Source organism: Argentina silus (genome assembly GCF_951799395.1).
Source record: "Argentina silus genome assembly, chromosome: 14".
In the NCBI taxonomy this organism is placed as follows: Eukaryota; Metazoa; Chordata; class Actinopteri; order Argentiniformes; family Argentinidae; genus Argentina; species Argentina silus.
Genome location: NC_139668.1, coordinates 6,753,451 through 6,774,875, shown reverse-complemented (window position 1 = coordinate 6,774,875; position 21,425 = coordinate 6,753,451). Strand labels below are relative to the sequence as shown.

Here is a 21,425-nt window from a genome sequence, read left to right as displayed (position 1 = left end):
ACTCCCAACTGAGCACGCTGGCATTGCAAGTGAACTGCCTAATCTTGATTTATTCAGACCTGTGTCTTTGAAGTGTGTTTCATTTGTATAATCAGGTCAACTGCCAATATGCCTATACTGTATTGATGAATGGTTTCTTGTCAGTTAGGACAAGGATGGGATGTGCCAGTATACTATGTATTGAATCTGTATGCTGTTGTGATTTTCTGAAGGTCCAGAAAATCGGCTTGAAGATGGAAAAGTGCGCAGTTGAACAGAGATTTTAAGTGAGAGTGAAATGTTAACAGTAAGCTCAGTTATACTTGAGAGAGAAGGCAGCTTAAGTGTAGCACAGGTGACACCTTTAAGTGGTGTGGTGATGTGAGTCTATAGGCCTAGATCCTGTTGCCCCAAGTTTCCATAGCTATTGCATTTGTTATGGAATAATGCACTGAAGCACATTCCTACCTGATCTTGCACTTGAGTGAACAATGTTGCTGTGGTACTCAACCAATGCAATAATATTTAGTTTCTGCAGGTTTTGTTCCCGTTTATACCGGAGTGCATTATGTGATATTTTTTACCAATTTAATGAGTGATATATGACCTTGTTTTTTTTCTTGGGGACCACAGTCCATTTCTATGTAGATGGTCCTTTCTGGGCATACCTTTGTTGGGCCTTTATAGTGGGTTAGATCATGAAGGGCCAGTTTTTCAGACACAGATTAATACTCCTGGACTGAAAGCACTTTTAACATGAGATTATCCATTGAACATGGACTCGGCTTAACCTGTGTTCGGGAAACCTGGCCCTAAGAGTATGTGTTTCAAGGAGGTAGAGCTATGCAACAGATGAAAACAATGACATATATTTTTATTAATTGAAAAGAAAAGGCATTTATTGTAAGTCACATTGATGATTCATTATGTTTTATTCCAAGAGCTGGAAATGTAAACAACAAAGCTCAGTTCATATGATCTTACCCATTACATTTGGTGAAATATTTTTTATTTTGAGTATTTCAATGTTTAAAAAAGTACATGAAAAGAAATTGGTATCAAAGGTGGCATGTGATTAGTAATTTTAATGTGTGCCTGTCATGTCACATACGTTCATGTTCATTGTTCTGTTGTTTTAAGTGTTCAACTCAGTCAAAATGTATTCTTCATACTAAATTGAAACTCTTTCTTTTTTTGGTATTTTGGTACATCCAGTTTCTGTCGATTTAGATTTGTCCATCTTCAATTGAAAGTAAAGAAAAGCAAACATGAGCCTCAGTTTAACCATTTAACTGAAGAATAAACAATTTTCCTAAAATCATGTGTATCAATTTTCTACATATCTTATTGTATTTTGTGTATGGTAATATATGTTTGACAAGCTTTTGTTAGGAAAAGGAAGGATACACTAGGAACAAATCTCAGAAGTCTTTCTTTGATTCAAAATGCATTGGAGGAAACGGTTTGAGAACCTTGCATTTTCTCCATTCTCCAATATGATTTTAGAAGGTGAGGTGAGAGAGAATGAGAGTAATTGAGGAAAGGCTTTCAGAGATTCAGCCTAGAGCTTTTTCTCAATTGTTAGGAACAGGACTCGCATCCTCCACTCACTTCGTCCTCAAAAAGCATTGGAGGAGAATATGTAAGGGGACGAACCTAGATGTGAACCTAGAACCTCCAATGTGTTTTCAGTAGGACACGAGTGGAGGACGGAAAGGACACAAGGAGTTATGTTCCTAACAATTGGTGTTAGGTGTTGAATGGCCCTCTAATCCCAATTTGTAGATGCTGAGAGGGATCCATGGGACCCTACCAATACCCATAACCTTACCTACTTCACTGTGGTGACCCCAGAGTAATCATTAATGGGGTAACTGGCTGTCCCAAGGATCCCAGTTAGCAGTTACTCCAGGCCATTCTCCTTCCCTGCCAACTCCACACACCTATTCCCACTTCACTGCTTCCCTCACCATTTTATAAGTAGTTATTTTCTCTGCTCAGGGGAGAGACTAAAGGGACCTTCCTGTCCAGCATCTCATTGACAGCCTGAGTAAGTCAAAACCTAAAACTGACCCTTTACCAAACCTTAACCAAAATGTTATCCAATTTGAAAATTCAACACTGGTTTACTGGTCAGTCTGTTCAATGTTGGGTAGGTGTCAGTGCTTGGGTTGACCTATCCTTTGTGTGGTGCGTGCTTGACCTGCAGTAAACCACTACTATTAGTAGGTTAGATTAGTCTAATCTTCTCACTTCGGTTGCCTCTTTTCTGTGTCCCCTGTGCATACATGTTAAAGGGATAGTTCATCCACATTACAATATCACATATTTGGTTCCTTACCCTGGAAGAAGCTTATGGACAAGGTCAGCAATTTGACTTGGTGAGACAAGGCTTTAATTTACACCTCAGTAAAGAAGCCAAAAAGACTGCTTAGAGATCGTAAAAAGAAGCTAACAATTTGTCATTTTAAGCATTTATTACTTTTCAGGATAATTCAGTTGCATATACAGTTGAAAAAATAACTGATAAAATGTATTTAGAACAGGAGAAGACTAGCTTGTGTAAGTTGCTGTCAATAAAGACAAACAAGCAAACAGAAGATGAGCTTTAACACTGGAAAACAGGTCCATATAAGCCATCATACTGCAGGAACCGCAGAGGAGAATACCGGGTAACAAAAAGAAGGGATCAATGTCACTGATTCATCTTGTACAGTATGTACAAACAAGGCAACAACTTCTAAACTTTCAGAAATGTTCAGTTCAAAAATGGAGGCTATTAAACTGTTTGTTATTATTCCTGGGGGCCATGCAATTAACGGCTGAAAGAACTTATAAATCCAAGCAACAAACAAGCAATGTTCATAAGATGTTCAATAACGTTGCTATAAATCAAAAGCTACCGTACCAGCTCTTACACAGGCCATGTTTACCAAATAGCAGGGTAGCATGTTTCTCTTTAGTCATCCTTATTCAAAAACAAAGAAAACATATATTTTTCACAAACAAACAAACCACTCTTGACAATGACCAGTCCTTCTACATTACATATTCCAAAACTTCTGCATGAACAAGGAAGGGGCAAAAGGAGTAAAACATTCATTAGTGTCCCCCTGACTTGCGTCCAGTCCAGGACCTGGAACGAGAGCGGGACCGGGAGAGGGAACGGGATCGTGAACGGGAAGGAGAGCGCATACTGGACGATGGCTCCTGGGGCTCATGGGGACCCGGGGCTGGGTGGAAGTCACCTTCTTGTGGGCTCATGGACTTAGAGCGGGAGCGAGACTTCCCTCTGGACTCCCTCCGGGCCCTGGGCCTGGACCTGGAGTAGGAGGGAGACGGAGAGCGGGACTGGCCGTGGGGTGAATGCTCGGGGTGGGGTCGGTGCTCACGTGGTTGCTCACGCTGTGGGGGTCTGTGTCTGCAGTTAAAAAACACCAGATTATCACCATCACTGTAACACTTCACATAAAGGTTTCCTTTTGGAGGTTTGTAAAGCATTCATTATTAATTTACTTAAACCCCACATTAAGACATGTACCTTAATGTAAAGTGTTATCAAAATCACTTTCTGATAAAGGCCAGTAATACAGAGTCAGACAATGGGTTATAATCATTCAAAAGATTTGAAAGTGAATGAAAAGGCATAAAATGAACCCGGGTCTCCCACGTGTCCATATTACGCCAAGAGGCCATCCTCAAGGTCCGAGGGCAACACTGGAGTCTCAGGCAGGGCTACCTCATCACTAGAGCATGATTCCAAACCACCTCCGCTACAAGGGCTCACCTCTCATTCTCCCGACTCCTGCTTCGCCCTCTCCCATACATCCTTCCACGAGATCTGGGTGGAAAACCAAAAACACTTCAGTAAGAATGCAACCAATGGAACTGCAACTGTCTGGATGTCCTTCAAGCACAAACTTTTCCTTGTCGTCTAATGTTTTCTGTGTTTTGTATGTTTCTGTGTTTCGTATCGTTTGTCTTATTTCAGCTTGTGCTACCGTCTTGACCAGGTCTCCCTTAAGAAAGATGGGACTTCCTGGTTAGATAAGGGTTAAGTTCTCAATCTAGAACACGAGAGGCTCTTACTCTCTAGGACTCTCGGATCGTCTGGGTCGCCGGTCGTAGGAGGGGCTGCGAGACCGGCGTCTCTCGTAGCTGCGACTGCGTGAGCGCCGGCGTCGTCTGTCCCGGTCGTCATCGTGCCGCGAGGAGGAGCTGCTTGGAGATCTCTCCTTCACCTTCATCTGATTGGGTGCTGTGATGAAAAGGGATTGGGGAAGAGGGGGTGTTACAGGTAACTGCACTGATGTCAGATAGAAAATATACATGATTAGCTCTATACTGTAGAGGCCGTTACCATCAGCAAAAAAACATTAACAAGAAATTGCGCATTAAACGTTGAAAGGATCTTACTCTTTCTGTCTCCCTGCGCAAACTGGATTTCGATTTGTCGGCCGCACACCCACTTCCTGTCGAGGTTGTGAAGAGCATCTTCTGCATCGCGCACATCTTCAAACTTGCTTAGCTGTTAAGGTTCTTACCTGTGGTCTTGTGTGGTCACATGTGAGCAGCAACGTACAATGCAGCCACTGCCACCGAGGTGGGACACATACATTGGCTAACAGAGCAAAGCCAGCTGATATTAAATTGCCAGGAACAAAATTGTTAAAGACTGTTTGGTTCTTCTGGAGATTAAAGATGAAGCAAACATGTTTTAATACAAAGCCTCTGATTTGTTGTCTTCACTGAAGGATCTGTACGGCTTCAGCTTCAAATAAAATTTAATGCAAAATGTATCACTAAAACCAACTCCACCATAATTATTTATTTCAATTAGGAATACAAATTTCCAAGGTTGGGTGTTACACATTGGCTACAATTGATTATTGAAATATTGTCAGATTCATTTTGGGAGGATACAATAGAATTCAGGTTTGTTACCTCAAACATGCTTGACTTTGACCATCTTGATCTTTAGGCTCTTTAACCACCTCCCAGAAGACCTTGGGTTTCCTGCTTGTCTTTTCCCTTTAATCTCTTTACTTTTCCACTCTTTTGATGACATATCCAAGCCTTGACTCCGTTCCCTCTTTTCCTCTTTGTCTCTTCAAGCTTTAAAATTCTCTTTCTTTTCACCCTTTCCCTCTCTCTGTTTCTTGCATCCTTCCTGACATCCTTATGGTCTTTGTGGCTTGTCTTTACAGCTACTCTACACGGGACTTTGTTAATCTCTCTCTGTGCCGGGCCCCACAACTGGATGCCTTTACATTTTCTGAAGCAACAGAGAAATTTAAGTTAGATGTTAAGAGTACTTCAGTGAACACATACACAAAATAAGTCACAGCAATCATACATGCAACCCGCACTGTTGAGAAGTCATGGTCATGGCTGCAATTAATGTTTACATCATACATGTTATTCATAATTAATAAATGCATTATGAATAACAGTTATGATATAAATATCTATAACAGTCATCCATGGCATGACTACGTTTGAGAGGAAATTTACAAGTTTACATTCGAACATCGCACAACATTCAGTAAATATAATTAATTCTCACTTGTAAGGGAAAGGATATTGAATATATGCAAATCCTCTTGCTCGGCGTGTATAGAAGTCAAGCGGAATGTAGACATCTACTATTGGCCCATACCGACCAAACTCACGGCGCAAATCCTCAGGCCTGGATACCATAAATACAAGTTTCACTTCAATGACCAGGAGGGGAGGGGGGGGGAAGCCTCATGTCAATCAAAACAGGGACACAGAACAACCACATGTGGCTTTCTGCTGAAGATTGTGAATACCTCGTGTTTCAATAAAAATGGACAAAATAGCAACTTCTAACACTGTATGCATTAGTAGGCATACTAACATTAGCATTTGGGGGCAACTAACAGTAGCTAGAACAGCTACAGCCCCGCCGTACTAGCAGTAGCGAGACTGATATAGATCTCGACACAGGGCCCGAGCAAACAAAGCCCGAATGTGATCAAATGTGGACTCACCTGGATTCATCAGAAATGTTTCTGATAAAAAGAGATGTATTTGGAGGCCTCAAATATCTGGCCATTCTTCACAGTATTGTGCGAAAAATAAAGACGCGTTCTCTTCAGCTAGTAAAAAATAAGTCGCATTAGCGAGCGCCAATGGCGACAAAAACGACGTGGAAATATACCGTGCGCATGCGCTGACGTGCAAGCTCTTCCTCGTCGATTATGTTCATGCGAGGTGAGGCACAAAGAGAACCACGGCGCTATCTACTGTTATTGTGGTGTAACGGTGCACAAATGTGCAGAATAAAGCAAAATAGCTAGTCCATCCCCTTGATGTTGTCTTGGTGAAGATCTAACCAATTAGTCTCATGAAATAGAAGTCTATAACACTAAAGATGATAAGATGCTGTTGTTTCGTATATACATTTTTATTTTTTTTAACTCAACACTCTTTACAATATACATCATACATCGACCAAATTACCATGAGGAAAAAGGGCATTTGTTCATACTTTTTATTGATACATTAGATTTGATGTCATCCTTGTTTCGGAATCTTCCAAGATCAAATCCTCTTACTTTTCCTGATTAGGGTTGTGGAGCCAGCACTGATAGTCTGGGAAAGTGGGGAAGAGTAACACAGAACATTAACATAATTGGACAGACTAATTCAGTCTTGGTTGGATATTGTTCATTTCTTTCATTTTTTCAAAGGCTGTGCTTCATGAGTAGTGATCAGTGATTAACTCGGACATTACATGACACAATACATAAATGATTAACCAAATGCAACAGCTCTTCACTGGGACTGTATTACAGCAAGATATGATTCAAAAGGGAAGTGCTGACCTCAACCATATCATCCCCTTGAATTTCTCGTATGTGGGTAAACTTCTCTGTATCAATGATAAGCTTCCCATTCTCCAGTCTGGCAGTACACTGACAGAAAAAGCCAAAACACTCACATACATCCTTCCGTTTCCATGAAAATATCAACTCAGTCTTGTCATTAACAATGTACTGTATGAATGTCTGTATTTCAGTATACTCATGTACAGTATTCTCAATGGGCAAATAATTAACATAATGAGATAATTATTTATTATTTATCAATCACCTTAAACTTTCTTCCATCTATGGCAATGATTTCACCCTCTTTTCCGATGCTGAATGAGTTGGTGACATTGCGGAGGGGGGTTTCCACCTTTATGGTGAAGTCCTCCCCATTCTGGTCTATCAGTGTCACTGGCTTAATACCCTTGATCATTTTGACAAACATCTCAGGTACACCTGAGAAGTACATAAAGGAGACAGATTAAGAACAGTCACTGTCATCAACATTAAAAAATGTAATTAAAACATGAAAAATCATGATAATGTGCTTGGATTTAAAAAAAATATGACTTCTCACCCATTGCTTTAAGAAATTCCTCATGGTTCTCCTGTGTGTAGATTTTCCATTTTCCATTGAAGGCCATGTCGATAAAGGTCCTCAAGTGTCAAGTAGCAGGTTGTTACACACAAGCTCAACTGAAATGCAGTTAGTGCAACAGGATTGATACCACTGCTATGTTGTCCTAGGTGTCATTCACCTAGGACCACACACACACACACACACACACACACACACACACACACACAGTTGGCGTGTTGGGGATTTTGCCTCCCTGTTATTCACTGATTTCCACAGGTCATAAAGACCCATGGGGAGGTGCCATCCCCTGTGTTAATCATTGTGGCAACACAGGCCATAACTAGTGATAGATAGTCTCACACTACATATCAACTGTAGCCATGAAGTTGAGTGTCCATGGTAATGCTCGCCTGAGTTGTCAATTGACGTAAGATAGTATGAGTCAAAATCAAGACTTCCTTTTATTAACCCCACTGACTAATCATATATTTAGCAAGTACATTACCATATTCCCAAATATATGGGATTAAAACTAGGAAGCCCCACTCTGAATAATTTTACAGTAAACTGTTTTCAACAACTGTTGAAAAAGACAACCCAAAAAATTAATTTATTAAACTTTATTGGTAAACTCAAAGACATGAGTTAATCATTTCTGATGTATTCTGCAAAGAATCTCTCTCGATACAATCAGCAAATAACTCCATTCCACATACTGACATCATTGTCATTCTTATACAAAATATTTAACATCGCACACTAATGTTTTGGTTTTTTTACCATACAAAACAATAAATTACAAGTCAAAATACATTTGGATATCTGTAGCTTTAGATGTGCTCTCCCAATACTGTGAAGACAAGGCATGATAGGTGTGGTTACTTTGATATGTGACACGGAATATCTTTTGTTACTTGTTTCCTGTTAAAACACAATTTAATCCCGGTAGAAAATACAATACTGGAAACTGCATGTGGTCTTAAATAGTTACCAGGAGATGGTTGGTTTTCTTGCTGCAAATGGATATTTTTTTTAAGTAAATGGACGCCTGTACGAAGCGTATGTAAACCCCCTACCCTATGTTGCAGTCCCTGAGAAAACATTTATCATTCATGCAGAGACTGTGCAAAAGAGAATCATAGCCATGTGCAAAGTTTGTTATCAAGACACGTAACGAAGTGCTGACAGACACCTTCTCTCCTCTTTAAAAATTAAGTTGCATAATCTTTTCATCACAATAATACAATCAAAAAGTCTTGAAAGAGCAAACAAATCTTGATGCATGCTTTTGTGATATTAAAACATTGGCTTGAAAGATAAAGTTTTCAGCCTACGTGAAGCATACACATTCTTTATCGCACATTGCAAGACAAAAATACCAAACAACAATAATCTAAACATCCGAAAATAATAATAATGGCACCATAATAATAATGGCACCTTTTCATTAAGGTTCAACATATCTCCCTCTGATACAAATAAGTGCAAGGGAAGAAGTGAGGACCTTGTGAAATAATAGCATCTGTCCCCCCATTGTCCCACCTCCTTCAGGTGCTTTAAAGATGTGCTTCTTCATCATCATCAAGACAGGAAGAGGTCATCCTCTTCCTCGTCCTTGTTTGGACCTGGGTCGCTCAAGCAGCGAGCGAGTCTCTGTTGGTCCAGCTCTCCCTGGGTGTTGGTCGGTGTCACAGTGAACCTCAGTCCTGTGTCACCTTTAGCCCAGTCCTGTTCCTGGTTCTGGTTGGGCCGATTGGCTGACTCCTCCTCCAGACTGACAGTATCAAGAGAGCTGGGGGAAGGCAGCTCCACGTGGACACTTGGGACACTGTGTTTGGAGCTGTACACCTGGGTGTCTGAAAGAAAGAGAGTGGGTGGAATATGAAACATCAACACTAAAAAGGCATTACATCTAGGCTAGACTCGGAGACTAGCAGCAGGTGTTCAAACTGACCTGATTCAAACCGCACTTTCCTGACAGGAGCGTGAGTTTCTTGCCGATTGGCTGGAACGGTGAGGTAGTGACTCATCTGCAGGAACAATTATTATTGGTCAATCATATTTCTCATATTCATCAAACTGTGTGCTTCATTATGGCAAAAACTCAAATATGTTGGACCTGATACATGGACCTGGTCAAGATAATGGGAGTCCATTGCAAACTCTTACCCTCCTCTCCATCTCTACCCTCTGCCTCCGAAGGCGAACCTCTGTCACGTTGTCATCAAACGGGTCCGCCACCAGTGAGTGTCTGTTATAGGAGCGCAGCTGGGAGAGATGGGGAACCAACAGGGGTGAAGGTGTTTGTCACTTAGCAACAGAGCAGAATCTCAACGCAAATACAAATGGTAAACCCTGATGCATGCCTGTGTATCTCATTGACATCAGACAGTGCACGCAAAAAGATCCTTATTTAAAAGGAGGTGTAGAGTGGGTGGGTACTTTCACCCCCATGTTAGGTGCTTCACTGTTACCTCCCGCTGACTGAAAATGGCTTCCTCAGCCCTCACCCTTTGGCGGGTCTTTTGCAGGTTGGCCCTGAGGATCTTCCTGATCTCCTCCTCCCGGCCTTTAGAGATGCGAGGCAGGACCCTCTCTCTGGATGCCACCCTAGGCTGGATGTTCCTGAGGGGACAGGGGTCACATGGGAGACCATTCAGAGTGGGGTCTTTACATGTGACCACTCTCTTTAAATCTAATATACAATGATTCTATAAATGATGCTAAAAAAGAATGAGACAAGACTGAGCCAAATCCAAAACGAGAGTAGGCCAACAGTGGCCTCTAGTGGAGAGGAGTGGATATGGGATATGGGTCCTTTACTGCATTGCCTCTCTTTCACCAGGCTTGTTGGTCTAACACAGGCTGATATATGGGTCTATTTACTCTATTGAGACAGTGGAGGGACGGGCGGACGTGCTTTACTGCATTGCGACAGTTGAAGACAGGGTTGAGGGGCTGTACTTACTGCATGGAGACAGCGGAGGAGAGGTCAGAGGTGCTATACTGTACTTACTGCATGGAGACAGTGGAAGACAGGGTCGAGGGCAGCTTGGCTGAACTGCCACTCTCCGCCAGCATGATGGCCTGCTTCATCTCCATCTTGTGGTAGAAGGAGATCAGCTGAGGTTCCGTGGAACGCTCGCCCGCGATCAGCCACTTTTTCACATAGGTCTTGTTGAAGCGGTTCAGCCTGGTACGGGAGAAGGAGGGAAGAATGGAGAGAAAGGGGAGAAGACATGACAGAGTTCATGATGCAGGAAGATTGTGGGGCAAAATTATTATTTAACCTTTATTTAAGCAAGGAGTCACATTGAAACCAAGGTCTCTTTTACAAAGGAGCCCTGCATACACATGAGGAAACACATACTTGTCCTTCCAGTGATGAGTTCCATAGTGACCACAGACGTCCTCAATGCCTGTGAGGAGGTGATCCAGGAACTACGAGACACCAAAGAAGAAGACTGTTTACAAAGCCATCTAACCATCCATGCTGTCTCTGTAAACACATAGTGCTGTATATTGCCTGTCACCTGTGTGTGTATCTCCTCATTAATGGAGCGTTTGCTCTCCTTCTTCTTCTTCACGGCCAGAAGGTCAACCAGAGGTCTGATTGTCATGCCCTGAAAACACACGTACCCATATTAGTAGTCAGACCTCGGAGAGTCAGAGACCAGGGGTTCCATTGTGTAATTTCAACTTTGTCTATGTACTGCGAGCAGGTAAATAACACAACATCGAAAGTGAGCTATTTCATTATAAGTGACATGAAATGTTACTGACACATATTACAGTGCACAAAGATAGACACACTGTGGAGGCTGGTGGAGGTAGAACAGAACGACACCATTCCTCATTCCATGCATTCTATTCCATGCATGCACGAGCCCGTCCCCCGATTTCTACCTCCATCAGAGCATCACTCAGATTCTGTCACCCTCACCTGCACAAAGACAGTGAAGAATATAACGGTGATGATAGCTGTAAGGAACATGTTCCTCATCTTGTGATTGGTCAGCAGGTACCCCAGTGAAAAGGCTATTGCACCTCGCAGGCCACCGTAGGCCACGATGAACTGATCCTTTTTGGTCAACTTCACAATCCTGAATTTGTTTATGATGAAAGTAAGGCCCACCACACCTGAAACACAAACGGAGACAGGGATCCAATCATAATCAAAAGATGAAATAGACGTATATCAAACATTGATATACTTTTTGCATTGCGAGTGTGACCGCAGCTTGCATTTGTTATCTATTTCATGAACGTGTTTTTCTTGAACATATTTTATAATCCCATGGTAGGGGTTACAACTGTGGCATGACAAGAAGATAAATAACTAAATAAATGTAATCATTGTGCTGACCTAGTACCCGTGACACAAGGCAGAGGATGACAGTGACGATGACAAAAGTCCAGTTCCAGGCGTGAGGCCCGGCCACTGTGGACACGCCCAGGAAGATGAAGATGAGGGTCTCGCTCACGCTGCTCCACATCTTCAGGAAGTACTTGATGGTGGTGTAGGACTTGTGGGATATGTTGGCCTCCACATATGGGCGCATCACAACCCCACATGATATCAACCTGTGGAAAGAAGAATGAGCCCATTTCCACTCAGGCTATGTCTCAAATGATAACCCTATTATCTAGACACTGTAGTGCATTACTTTTAACCGGAGCCCCTTTAATCGGGTTTGTATAACGACACATACACTTCACAATAAGTCATATAATCAATTGTAATGGGAGGGAGAGTCTCATTGCTGCCAGTGGAGGCAGGTGGAGGGAGAAATCGGAGGACAGGCTCACTATAATGCCTGCTCTGACTGCTGCTACTTACGACATGATGCCGGACAGATGGAAGACCTCAGCGGAGAGGTAGGCCATGTAGCTGTAGAGGAAGACGAAGAGGGGCTCGATGACACGAGTGTGGGAGGTGAAGCGGGAAGTGAAGGCAGCCAGGAAACCATAGATGGCCCCCACCAGGACCCCGCCTAGGGAAACCACAAAGAAACACACCACACCCAGGAAGGCATCCAGTAGGGTGACGGTCCCCGCGTGGCCAAACTCCTCAAACAGGTGGTACAGGACCTGCAGGGTGGGGAGAGGAGGCAGTGGTAGGAGATAAATACAGTATGTCCAGCCCATGTTTATTTTTTTAATTATATTAAATAAAGTTGATTTCTAGTCAGGTGCTGTCTTGGTTGGCACTGTCCTGCTGTTCTTTTAACCACATGTTTCTATTAAAAAAAATTAATTAAGTTATTTGATGAATAGTGTAAATTGACATTATAATACAGAAACAACACTGTCAATATTATCCTTCAAGTCAAGCTCTATGCTAGCTGGCAGCAGCCTCCATTTTCCCCCTCAGCGCGACTGCTGCATCCACGTAAAGGCAGCGGTGCCAGGCGGCCAGCTGAGGTCGAAGAGTGGTGTGATCAGGCAGGGGTTTGGGGGCTGACCATTGCTTGGGGGCTGTTCCCTTTGCCGCCCGGTAGGCGAGCACCAGGGTCTTGAATCTGATGTGAGCTGCTACCGGGAGCCAGTGAAGGGTGCAAAGGAGGGGGTGACATGGGAGAATTTGGGGAGATTCAACACCAGACGGGCGGCAGCAGTTGTGCTGCTTCTCTGGTGAGGAATGGACGTATTCTTCTGATATTGTAGAGGAAGAATCTACAGGAGCGTGCTGTCGCTGTGATGTTCGCTGCACAAGATAAGTGGTTGTCAAGGATCACCCCAAGATTCTTGGCTGTCTGGGAGGAGGTCACAGTAGAGAAGTCTTGGAGAGGGCAGGCTTTCTTGCAAGACACGCAGAAACACGTGTTAACACGTGTTGCCACCTGTGAGTCAGAGGGGCGGAAAGAGAGAAAGAGTTGAGTGTCATCTGCGTAGCAGTGGTAAGAGAAACCATGTGAGGAAATTACCAAGCCAAGAGATTTGTGAGGGAGAACAGTAAGGGCCCTGGGACGGAGCCCGGGGGACCCCAGTGCTGAGGGCTCGTGGAGAGGACAGCTATTCTCTCCACGTCACCTGGTAAGAGCAATCGGCCAAGTAGGATGCAAACCAGGAGAGTGCAGAGCCAGAGATGCCCAGTTCTGAGAGGGTGGAGAGAAGAATCAAGTGGGTTACTGTGTCAAATGCAGCAGACAGGTCCAGAAGAATGAGGAGATGGAGGAAGCTCGAGCAGAGTGGAGGGCCTCTGTGACAGCAAGGAGAGCAGTTTCAGTACAGTGCCCAGCCTTAAAGCCGGATTGATGAGGGTCAAGGAGGTTGTTTTGAAGGAGATAGTGAGACAGTTTGTTAGAGACAGCACTTTCAAGGGTTTTAAATAAGAAGGAGAGACGGGATACCGGTCTGTAGTTATGGACAGCAGATGGGTCAAGAGTTGGTTTCTTGAGAAGAGGCTTGACTCTGGCTGTCTTAAGGGCAGCTGGAACAGATCCTGTGGATAGAAAGGAATTGATTACGTTGGTAAGGAACAGAAGGAGGTCTTTGGAAATAGATTGGAGAAAAGGGGAGGGGACAGGATCGAGAGGGCAGGTGGTGCTTGGATGTGACCAGTTTTAGAATATCATCAGGGGAGAGGGGGGAAAGAGCTGATAAACCAGAGACCGAGTGTAGCCCAGTGGGTTTGGGAGGAGTGGTAGCAGTGTTGGCGAGAGGTAGAGAGAAATAGCTGCTAATGCCATCAACCTTCTTTTCTTTCTTCATCCTTCTTAGGTGACAAAGTCATCGGCAGACAGGGAGGAGGGAGGAGGGGGAGGAGGTGGGTTGAGGAGTGAGGAAAATGTGGAGAACAGTTCCTTGGGTCAGAGGCAGAGGATTGAATTTTGGACTGGTAGTAAGAAGCTTTAGCAGCTGATGCAGATGAGGTGTAGTTGAGGAGGAGAGAGAGAGAGATCAAGTTTTTGGTCATCAGGGCTGGGGTTTTATATTTCCTCTCAGCTGCCTGGAGCCCTATTCTACAAGCTTGCAGGATTGCAGACAGCCAAGGAGCGTGTGGAGAGGATCGTGCTGGCCTTGAGGTCAGTGGACAGAGAGAGTCAAAGGATGAGGAAAGAGTGGACAGGAGGGTGAAGGAGGCTGCATCAGTGGATAGAAGGGAGAAGGATTCAACAGAGGGTAGGGAGGATAAGACAGAGGAAGAGAGAGCGGTGAGGGAGAGGATACGCAGGTTAGGACAAGAGGATACAGTGTGGGTAGAGTCTGACTGGGAAGGGGTGGATTTGAGGGGAAGGGATACAAAATGATGATCAGAAACTGGAAGAGGGGTAACAGTAAGGTTGGAGGTATGGGAGGATCTGGTGAAGACAAGGTTGAGCTGATTGCATGCCTTATGAGTCGGAGGAGAGTGGGACAGGGCAATGTCGAAGGAGGAGAAAAGGTCAAGTACTCCAGATGAGTGAAGCTTCTCTGACTGGATGTTGAAGTCCTGCCCTACGTATTACCATTCTAGTCCATTAAACCTCCATCTGGCTCTCTCTTCAGGGTGATAAGGCCATAATGAGGGAGAGTGGCCAGCTGGCACAGTCACAATCATGACTATAGTCTATTACAGTCATATGCACACAGCCACACACACACCTGCCAAAAGCACATAAACAGCCATTCAACACCTATTAATGTCCCTATATACATACAACGAGACACAGTAAAATCTCATTTGGCTCTATAAACTGGGAGCAAAGTGCACTGTCATGGTTAATGGAGAATTGATTATGGGACCTCAGCTCAGAGAACACTGGCTGCCTGTTAAATGTGGTAGCTGGTGGTGGCGGCTACGAGTCTGTAAATGAACACAGAATCTCCACAGCGTGCAAATAAAGGAACACAACGGATCCAATCATGTTAACTGGCAAGATTTCTGTGGGGAGAGAAGCAATCGAATATAGTATCCAACAATAAACTGAAAGCTGAGAGAGAGAAAGGCAGTAAGCAGCATCACTCCAAGGGAAGGTTGTGGAGGTAGAAATCGGAGGACGGGCTCATTGTAATGCATGGAACGGAATGAGGGATGGTATCAAACACATGATACCATTCCTCATTCCATTCCATGCATTCCAGTAAGCCCGTCCTCCGATTTCTACCTCCACCAGCCTCCACTGCTAGGTACAGTAGAGGTCAGCAAATACATATCATATCCATGTTATCACTGCCCATGGTCTGACTCTGACTGGTCCTCTTCTGTACTGTACTGTACAGTCCACACCCCCCCACACACACACACACACACTCACCACAGTGACAGCGTCATTGAGGAGGGACTCCCCAAACACCAGGATGTGCAGCAGCTCGTTGATATGGATCTCCTCAAACACGGCCAACACTGCCACGGGGTCCACAGCCGAGACGATGGATCCAAACAGCAGGCAGGCCAGCAGGTCCACACTGGCAAGGCTGCCCTCGATCTGGCACACAGCATACAGCATGCTCCCAATGAAGAAGGCGTTCCACAGGGTTCCCACCACAGCAAACACCAGGATGGTGCCCATGTTCTCTGTGAAGGGCCGTATGGGCAAGAAGTAGCCAGCATCCAGGATGATGGGAGGAAGCAGGTAGAGGAAGAAGAGCTGGGAGTCCAGGACGGGGGCCGTCTCCCCCATGGCCTTGATGAGCCCCCCCACCAGGAGCCCCACCACGATCAGCAGGCAGCTCTCTGGGACCACGGCGGACAGACGCGGGACCACATGAAAACCTGGGGTGGAAGGGGTATAGTGTTTGTGTTAGAGTTAGTTTGATAAGACACAGATAATGATGGACTGCATTTATAGTACATAGCCCTTTTCCAGTACTCAAAGCTGCTTTACATGGTAAAGCTGTCTGCAGTAGGCCACTACTAAATCAGTAGTATGTCCACAGGTTCTTAACTATTTCCAGTGTAGCCTACAGGAAAGGATGTTGCAATATCCTCTGTGTGTTGCAGTAGCCAGCAAACACTCTTGCAATTTCTACCAGTACACTGAATTATATAAAAGAACTGTGTTTCTAACAAACTACAGCACACACAATAGCCAAGCTTCATTCCTGGGGAAATCATGCGGCAATCACTTACACATCACTGTCATTCTGAGGCTTTATCCTCATGAAAAATTAAATGGTTTTTTTCAAGCAGCTATTTTTGGGCAATATACCATACATGTAGATGCTACTGCCATTAAATCACATTTATTAAGCCCACTGCAGCCATAAGAAATAGACACCCGGGTAACTGTGTTTGCTTGTGTATGACTCATATGGGGCTTGCTTATGTATGACTCATAACCGCAATGTGTAGAAGCAGAGAGACGAATACAGTAATTCAAGAGAATTGTATATAACTGACATGACTGAAGTCTCGGTGGTTGTCTGGTGGTTTGAGAATGTGTGGGTGCTGTAGTACAGTACTGTATGCATAAGCATAAGCCCCCACTGACTACTTTCCTCATCAGTCCCCACCACTTCTGTTCCTCCTTGTGTTATCAAACAGTGCACTTGGGCAGGAAGTGAGGCTAGCCCTGAGACACGAGCAGCTGGACAGCCTGATAAGCCCAAACAGGCTTCACTTTCTGGGCTTGGCCAATGATGGACAGGCAGGAGAGAAACCCAGGGCCAATCACTATCTCTGCAGAGACCCCACCTCAAAGTTTCTCCCACTGACTGCGAGCCTTGTCCATCTGCCCACGCCACGAATGTGAGAAAAAGACCTCTAAGTGGCCACAAATGAAACACAATACATTCGATATCTGAGTCGTCTGTAGCCTACCATGTGTGATTTCTGGTTAAGTTCAATGTTAGCATGCAATGACTAGCCTGTTTCAGAGTCACATCGCAAGCACAGGAAGGGAATGAAGTAGAACTACATTCACAGTGACCCCTTACATCTCTAGGGTCAAAACAACAATTTCTCTCATCCTTTACATAGAAGAGAATGCTTGTCCCAACCAAAAGCACAGTCATGCCTGGTCTACTCCCATGTCTCCAATTACACTAATCTAGTGGAATCTGTTCATCTTTTTCCAGTGGTGAGAGGGACTTAACTAACTTAATAAGGGTCAATTGTGAACTGTAGGATCCAAAGTAAATGGGCTGAAATAAAAGATTTGCAATGACTTTCTAGAATGCCTTATTGGTAAATCACTGAACATTTCAGATAACCAGTTATCAGATAAGTTGTGGTCGTAGAGTGTGTCACTGCGGTCTCCAGTTATCATATAACGCAATGTGACGAATTGTTTGATGTGTGTCATATCAATCAATTTCATAAATAGGCGGGCATTCCCAATTCATGCACTGCAACAAGACCAATGGCAAAGGCACTCACCGAGTTTCATCAATAAGGCGAGAAGAATCCATAGCGAGATCTCAAAAGGCTTTCGTACGTGATCGTAATTGAGGGAGAGGACAGGAAAAGCCTTTTTAGGAGGAATTGAATTGTTTGTTTTATGTGAGTCTTCTGTCCCTCGCGTTGGATTTCGAGACGTTCTGTTACCCGATATTTCTCGGCTGGCAGATACACCAATAGGTAGTGCAATGACCACTAAGAAAATCAACACAAAACGTAGACCCCAGCTACGACATTGGGGGAAACTTCTGTGGCCAGAAGCGGCGCATACGAGTGCAGGCATTTCAGATATTTTTTTTTACAAATAATTCCTCTACAACATATCGTCACCCTCTTCATCAATGCGCAGGAGATGGAAACAGAAATGAAGATGGAAACACGGGAAGTGATGCTGGTGCCATACTGGAGCGTGTACTTTTACGCAGTTGAATCTGGACATCATGAAATAGATAAATTCCGAAGTTTTAACCTGTCTGACTAAGAGGTAAACAATTATTATCGACAGTGTAGACAAGAGTTACGTTAAACAAAAAAATATGATTTCCATTTGGGCCGCGTGTCCTCTTTCTCTTCTGGCAAATTTGTCAAATGGTCCTTTACGCGTGTTACATTGTAGCCATAAAGTTTCCGGCCAGCACCTGATGAATACTATCAAGGCGGGTGCAGAGAAATTTCGGTAAATCTTCGATTCCAGCCGGCCAGTGAGCGACTTTCTCTTTTGAAGAGTCCTTCAATGTGACTTTTACGCATACGTGATATTCGGTGACATCTACTGGAGAGGAGGGGAAAACCTCTACGCCCCTGCATTTAATACCATTATTTACATTTGCAATAATTGAATCAGTTGTCTGGCATGTAAGAAGGGGTCATTTTTCCAGAATCAAATGATGGAATGATCGCCATAGAACGGTGGAATCTTCATTGCCACTTTCATGTAGGTCAAGTATGTGAATTATTGACGATTGCAAGCTGATTAAGGCATGTTTCTCTTGAATACACTGTGTACTGTATAGACTACAGTCTACCACTAGAGGACAGATGAAGACCAAAGTTATTTTCCAAAATGAGAGTTTGGCACATTGCTGAATTTTGGTGCAATATGAGGAGACGACCAATGAGTACTTAAACAGTGTTATTTTTCCTGAAGAGTGTGTGGTATGAATTAAAATGACTCAGATTCAATGCAAGAATTAACTCATAATGAACTGCTATGTGATTTTAGAAAATGACAACACTTTTCCATGTTATCAGTTCCACTTCAGTTGGAAGTCAAATGGGGTCAAACCACATCTTTGATTTCCATAGCAGTTGGGCATACTTGGGCTTACCAAACGTGCAGACCATGGCTTATTACCAAACAAATAAAACTCTGGATGAACCCAGTGAAAGGCACTTTCAAGAGGATGACACCAGGAAGCAGAGGCTGTGTGTCTGTTAGATCCCATTGCCTGTGGCCACCAAGTGTGAGCAGTGTGGGAAAGCTCCTTAATCTCACTTCCCCTCTCTCCACACACACACACACACACACACACACACACACACACACACACACACACACACACACACACACACACACACACACACAGCTCTAGTGTAAAAGCACCAACATACTCATTATATATTATACTGTATATCGTGATTCATTCATGTTTCATTTAGGTACCCTTACTCTCATGTGAAAGTTTAGAAGCCCATTAGAATCTCTGGACTGAAACCAAGGCCATCCCACCTCCATGTATCATCCATGTACACCATCCTACTGCTGCAGTGTTCTCAGAGGGACTTAGCAGCAGTCAGCTCAGTGAGGCATAAACAAAGGCAGTGCAGAGATGGGCATGCCTAGACAGGGATGTGTGTCCCTCCCTTTGTGGTCCCTGACCTGTCTGTCAATCGACAGCATCTATCCTATCTTCCATTCAGAGTTAGTGTCTATGTGTTCTGCTATTACAAGTGGTGAAAATGGAATGAATTCACTAGGGGAACATTGGTGGGTCCAGCTAGGGCAAATGAAATGCTGAAATTAAAGTACTTTAACACATGACAAGTTCACTCCCTGTGGATTCCCCACACTCTTTTCACCACTGGTTATTACCTCCCGCCATCCTGATCTGCCCCACCCCAGCGGCAGGAAAAAAACAACAGTCAGAGCCAAGAGGATTAGACTGTTTGATTAGGCACAGTACTTCTCTATAAACATGGTCCGTTCCCACAGCATCAAGGCAGTGTGTGTGCTGCAGTGTGTGTTGTGGTGTATTTTCACAGCAGGCTGGGCGACTGAGCTTCCGGAAGATTCCAGGGGAATTAGAGACCAGTGGATACTGATTTCCAGAGCAGTTTCACAGCTTACAGTGTACAGACATGAGTGAACATAATATGAGATTCATACTGGGAGAGCCAGTATAGTCATGGGTTACTTTGTAGGGCATGCAGATTGATCCATTACTAGAATGGGGTCTCTCATTCATGCAGTATCATAGACTCAGAGTAAAATCATCTCCCTCCTTTAGATTATGTTCACATGAATCCCTTCATACAGTCAGTGCAGTCATCTGGCTATTGTAACAATATCACTCCTGAACATACTTTCCACATGGATAACCCCATAGAATTATAATGCCTTTGTTGGCGTTACGTAAGTGTTTCATGAGGTTATTTGAGTATTTCATTGGGTTATATGAGAATTCATTTTACTTTGATTAAATTATTCATTTACTGAGGTCTTTACAGCTGTCCTGTATATGAGTAATACATCTGTAATACATCTGTGGTCCTCTGTGGCTCAGTTGGTAGAACATGGCACTAACAACGCTTAGGTTGTGGGTTTGATTCCTGCTGGGACCATATATACTGAAATGTATGCACTCACTGCAATGTAAGTCGCTTTGGATGAAAGCTTCAGCTAAATGGCATATATTACATGGGCATTTATCAACAGAAAGACATAACTGATGTTGCATTGCAAGTTCTTGTATCAAAATAAATCACTCAACTTTCTTTCTCTTAAATGTGAGCTTTATTTGGGTTTTCATTTTTAAAATCTGTTACAAACATTTCTTAATTAAAGGTATACATACATGTTGTAAGTGTCAATCTGGTAATATATTTAAGTGGCAGACACTAAACCATAGATCCTAGTCGACCCAACTATCCTTCATTGCGTATTCAATGTTCAACTGATAAATGACTGGGTGATGCGCATATTTCTGATCTTCCTTTATGCTACATGCAAAAGACATGTTAAGGAGCCCATGTACAATATAGACCTATGATGAATGCACTAAAATACAGATATGTGTCTGTAATTTCACATATTGATAGATTGTAGGTCAATAAACATTTAGTGACTTGGTAATACAGTCAAACTGCCTATTGGTCGATATATTAATTGTTCACATTGCCGTTTCCCCACAGGATACTTCCATTCACTCTCAGTCACAATACAGAGACACAACTCTTCTTCCAACACACCAGTTAAAGACTGCATGGCCTCACAACCACTCCTCATACCCATCATTTTCCATACCTTCAACAAACACAAACAATCTCTCCAACAATAACAAATGCCCAACCAACAGAACCATCCAGCAGGTTGACTGGGACTAAAGTCTAGCAGTGAAGGTGCCAACCGCTGCAACGCATGATGGGGTGCAGACAGTTTAATGAGGTCTTCTCCTCCTCTCCTCCACTCTCTCCCCCTCTCACGGGT

The 21,425-nt window shown here is 43.6% G+C and overlaps 3 protein-coding genes across 5 annotated transcripts; all 3 read right to left on the bottom strand.

Moving 5' to 3' along the window:
• Window positions 1-2,437: 2,437 nt before the first annotated feature.
• Window positions 2,438-6,161, bottom strand: srsf10b (serine and arginine rich splicing factor 10b). Of its 2 annotated transcripts, XM_083685421.1 has the most exons (6): window positions 5,994-6,161; window positions 5,565-5,668; window positions 4,396-4,500; window positions 4,069-4,237; window positions 3,767-3,820; window positions 2,438-3,400 (listed from the first exon to the last, which is right to left on the bottom strand). In XM_083685421.1, exons 1-6 carry the CDS (start codon window positions 6,056-6,058, stop codon window positions 3,082-3,084), a joined length of 816 nt encoding a protein of 271 aa, XP_083541547.1. In that variant the 5' UTR covers window positions 6,059-6,161; the 3' UTR covers window positions 2,438-3,081. The 2 variants fall into 2 exon arrangements, with proteins under 2 accessions (XP_083541547.1, XP_083541548.1); XM_083685422.1 differs by lacking the exons at window positions 5,565-5,668; window positions 5,994-6,161 and adding an exon at window positions 4,903-5,076 and having other exon boundaries at window positions 4,396-4,498.
• A 385-nt stretch (window positions 6,162-6,546) lies between these two features.
• On the bottom strand, window positions 6,547-7,459 carry fabp10b (fatty acid binding protein 10b, liver basic; the record flags this gene model as incomplete). The annotated part of the gene is made up of 4 exons (XM_083685043.1): window positions 6,547-6,597; window positions 6,831-6,920; window positions 7,099-7,271; window positions 7,393-7,459. 4 exons carry the CDS (start codon window positions 7,457-7,459, stop codon window positions 6,547-6,549), a joined length of 381 nt encoding a protein of 126 aa, XP_083541169.1.
• Window positions 7,460-8,006: 547 nt separating this feature from the next.
• On the bottom strand, window positions 8,007-18,427 carry slc9a1b (solute carrier family 9 member A1b). 2 transcript variants are annotated; one of them, XM_083684347.1, is made up of 12 exons: window positions 17,699-18,427; window positions 15,636-16,093; window positions 12,236-12,486; window positions 11,762-11,979; window positions 11,339-11,535; window positions 10,929-11,018; window positions 10,766-10,836; window positions 10,412-10,588; window positions 9,870-10,020; window positions 9,565-9,663; window positions 9,350-9,425; window positions 8,007-9,251 (listed from the first exon to the last, which is right to left on the bottom strand). In XM_083684347.1, exons 1-12 carry the CDS (start codon window positions 18,000-18,002, stop codon window positions 8,977-8,979), a joined length of 2,367 nt encoding a protein of 788 aa, XP_083540473.1. In that variant the 5' UTR covers window positions 18,003-18,427; the 3' UTR covers window positions 8,007-8,976. The 2 variants fall into 2 exon arrangements, with proteins under 2 accessions (XP_083540473.1, XP_083540474.1); XM_083684348.1 differs by having other exon boundaries at window positions 9,906-10,020.
• Between the last annotated feature and the right edge of the window lie 2,998 nt (window positions 18,428-21,425).

What these genes read in the sequence shown, in the direction of transcription:
- srsf10b (XM_083685421.1), bottom strand. Translation starts at nt 6,058, where the DNA reads ATGGCCAGATATTTGAGGCCTCCAAATACATCTCTTTTTATCAGAAAC. An exon ending in AACATTTCTGATGAATCCAG is followed by an intron (nt 5,669 to 5,993) that starts GTGAGTCCACAT and finishes TATGGTATCCAG; the next exon opens with GCCTGAGGATTTGCGCCGTG. An exon ending in CGATCCGAGAGTCCTAGAGA is followed by an intron (nt 3,821 to 4,068) that starts GTAAGAGCCTCT and finishes TTTTCCACCCAG; the next exon opens with ATCTCGTGGAAGGATGTATG.
- slc9a1b (XM_083684347.1), bottom strand. Translation starts at nt 18,002, where the DNA reads ATGCCTGCACTCGTATGCGCCGCTTCTGGCCACAGAAGTTTCCCCCAA. An exon ending in TCTTCACTGTCTTTGTGCAG is followed by an intron (nt 11,019 to 11,338) that starts GTGAGGGTGACA and finishes GTGTGTTTTCAG; the next exon opens with GGCATGACAATCAGACCTCT. An exon ending in TCTTCCACTGTCTCCATGCA is followed by an intron (nt 10,021 to 10,411) that starts GTAAGTACAGTA and finishes CTGTCCCCTCAG; the next exon opens with GAACATCCAGCCTAGGGTGG.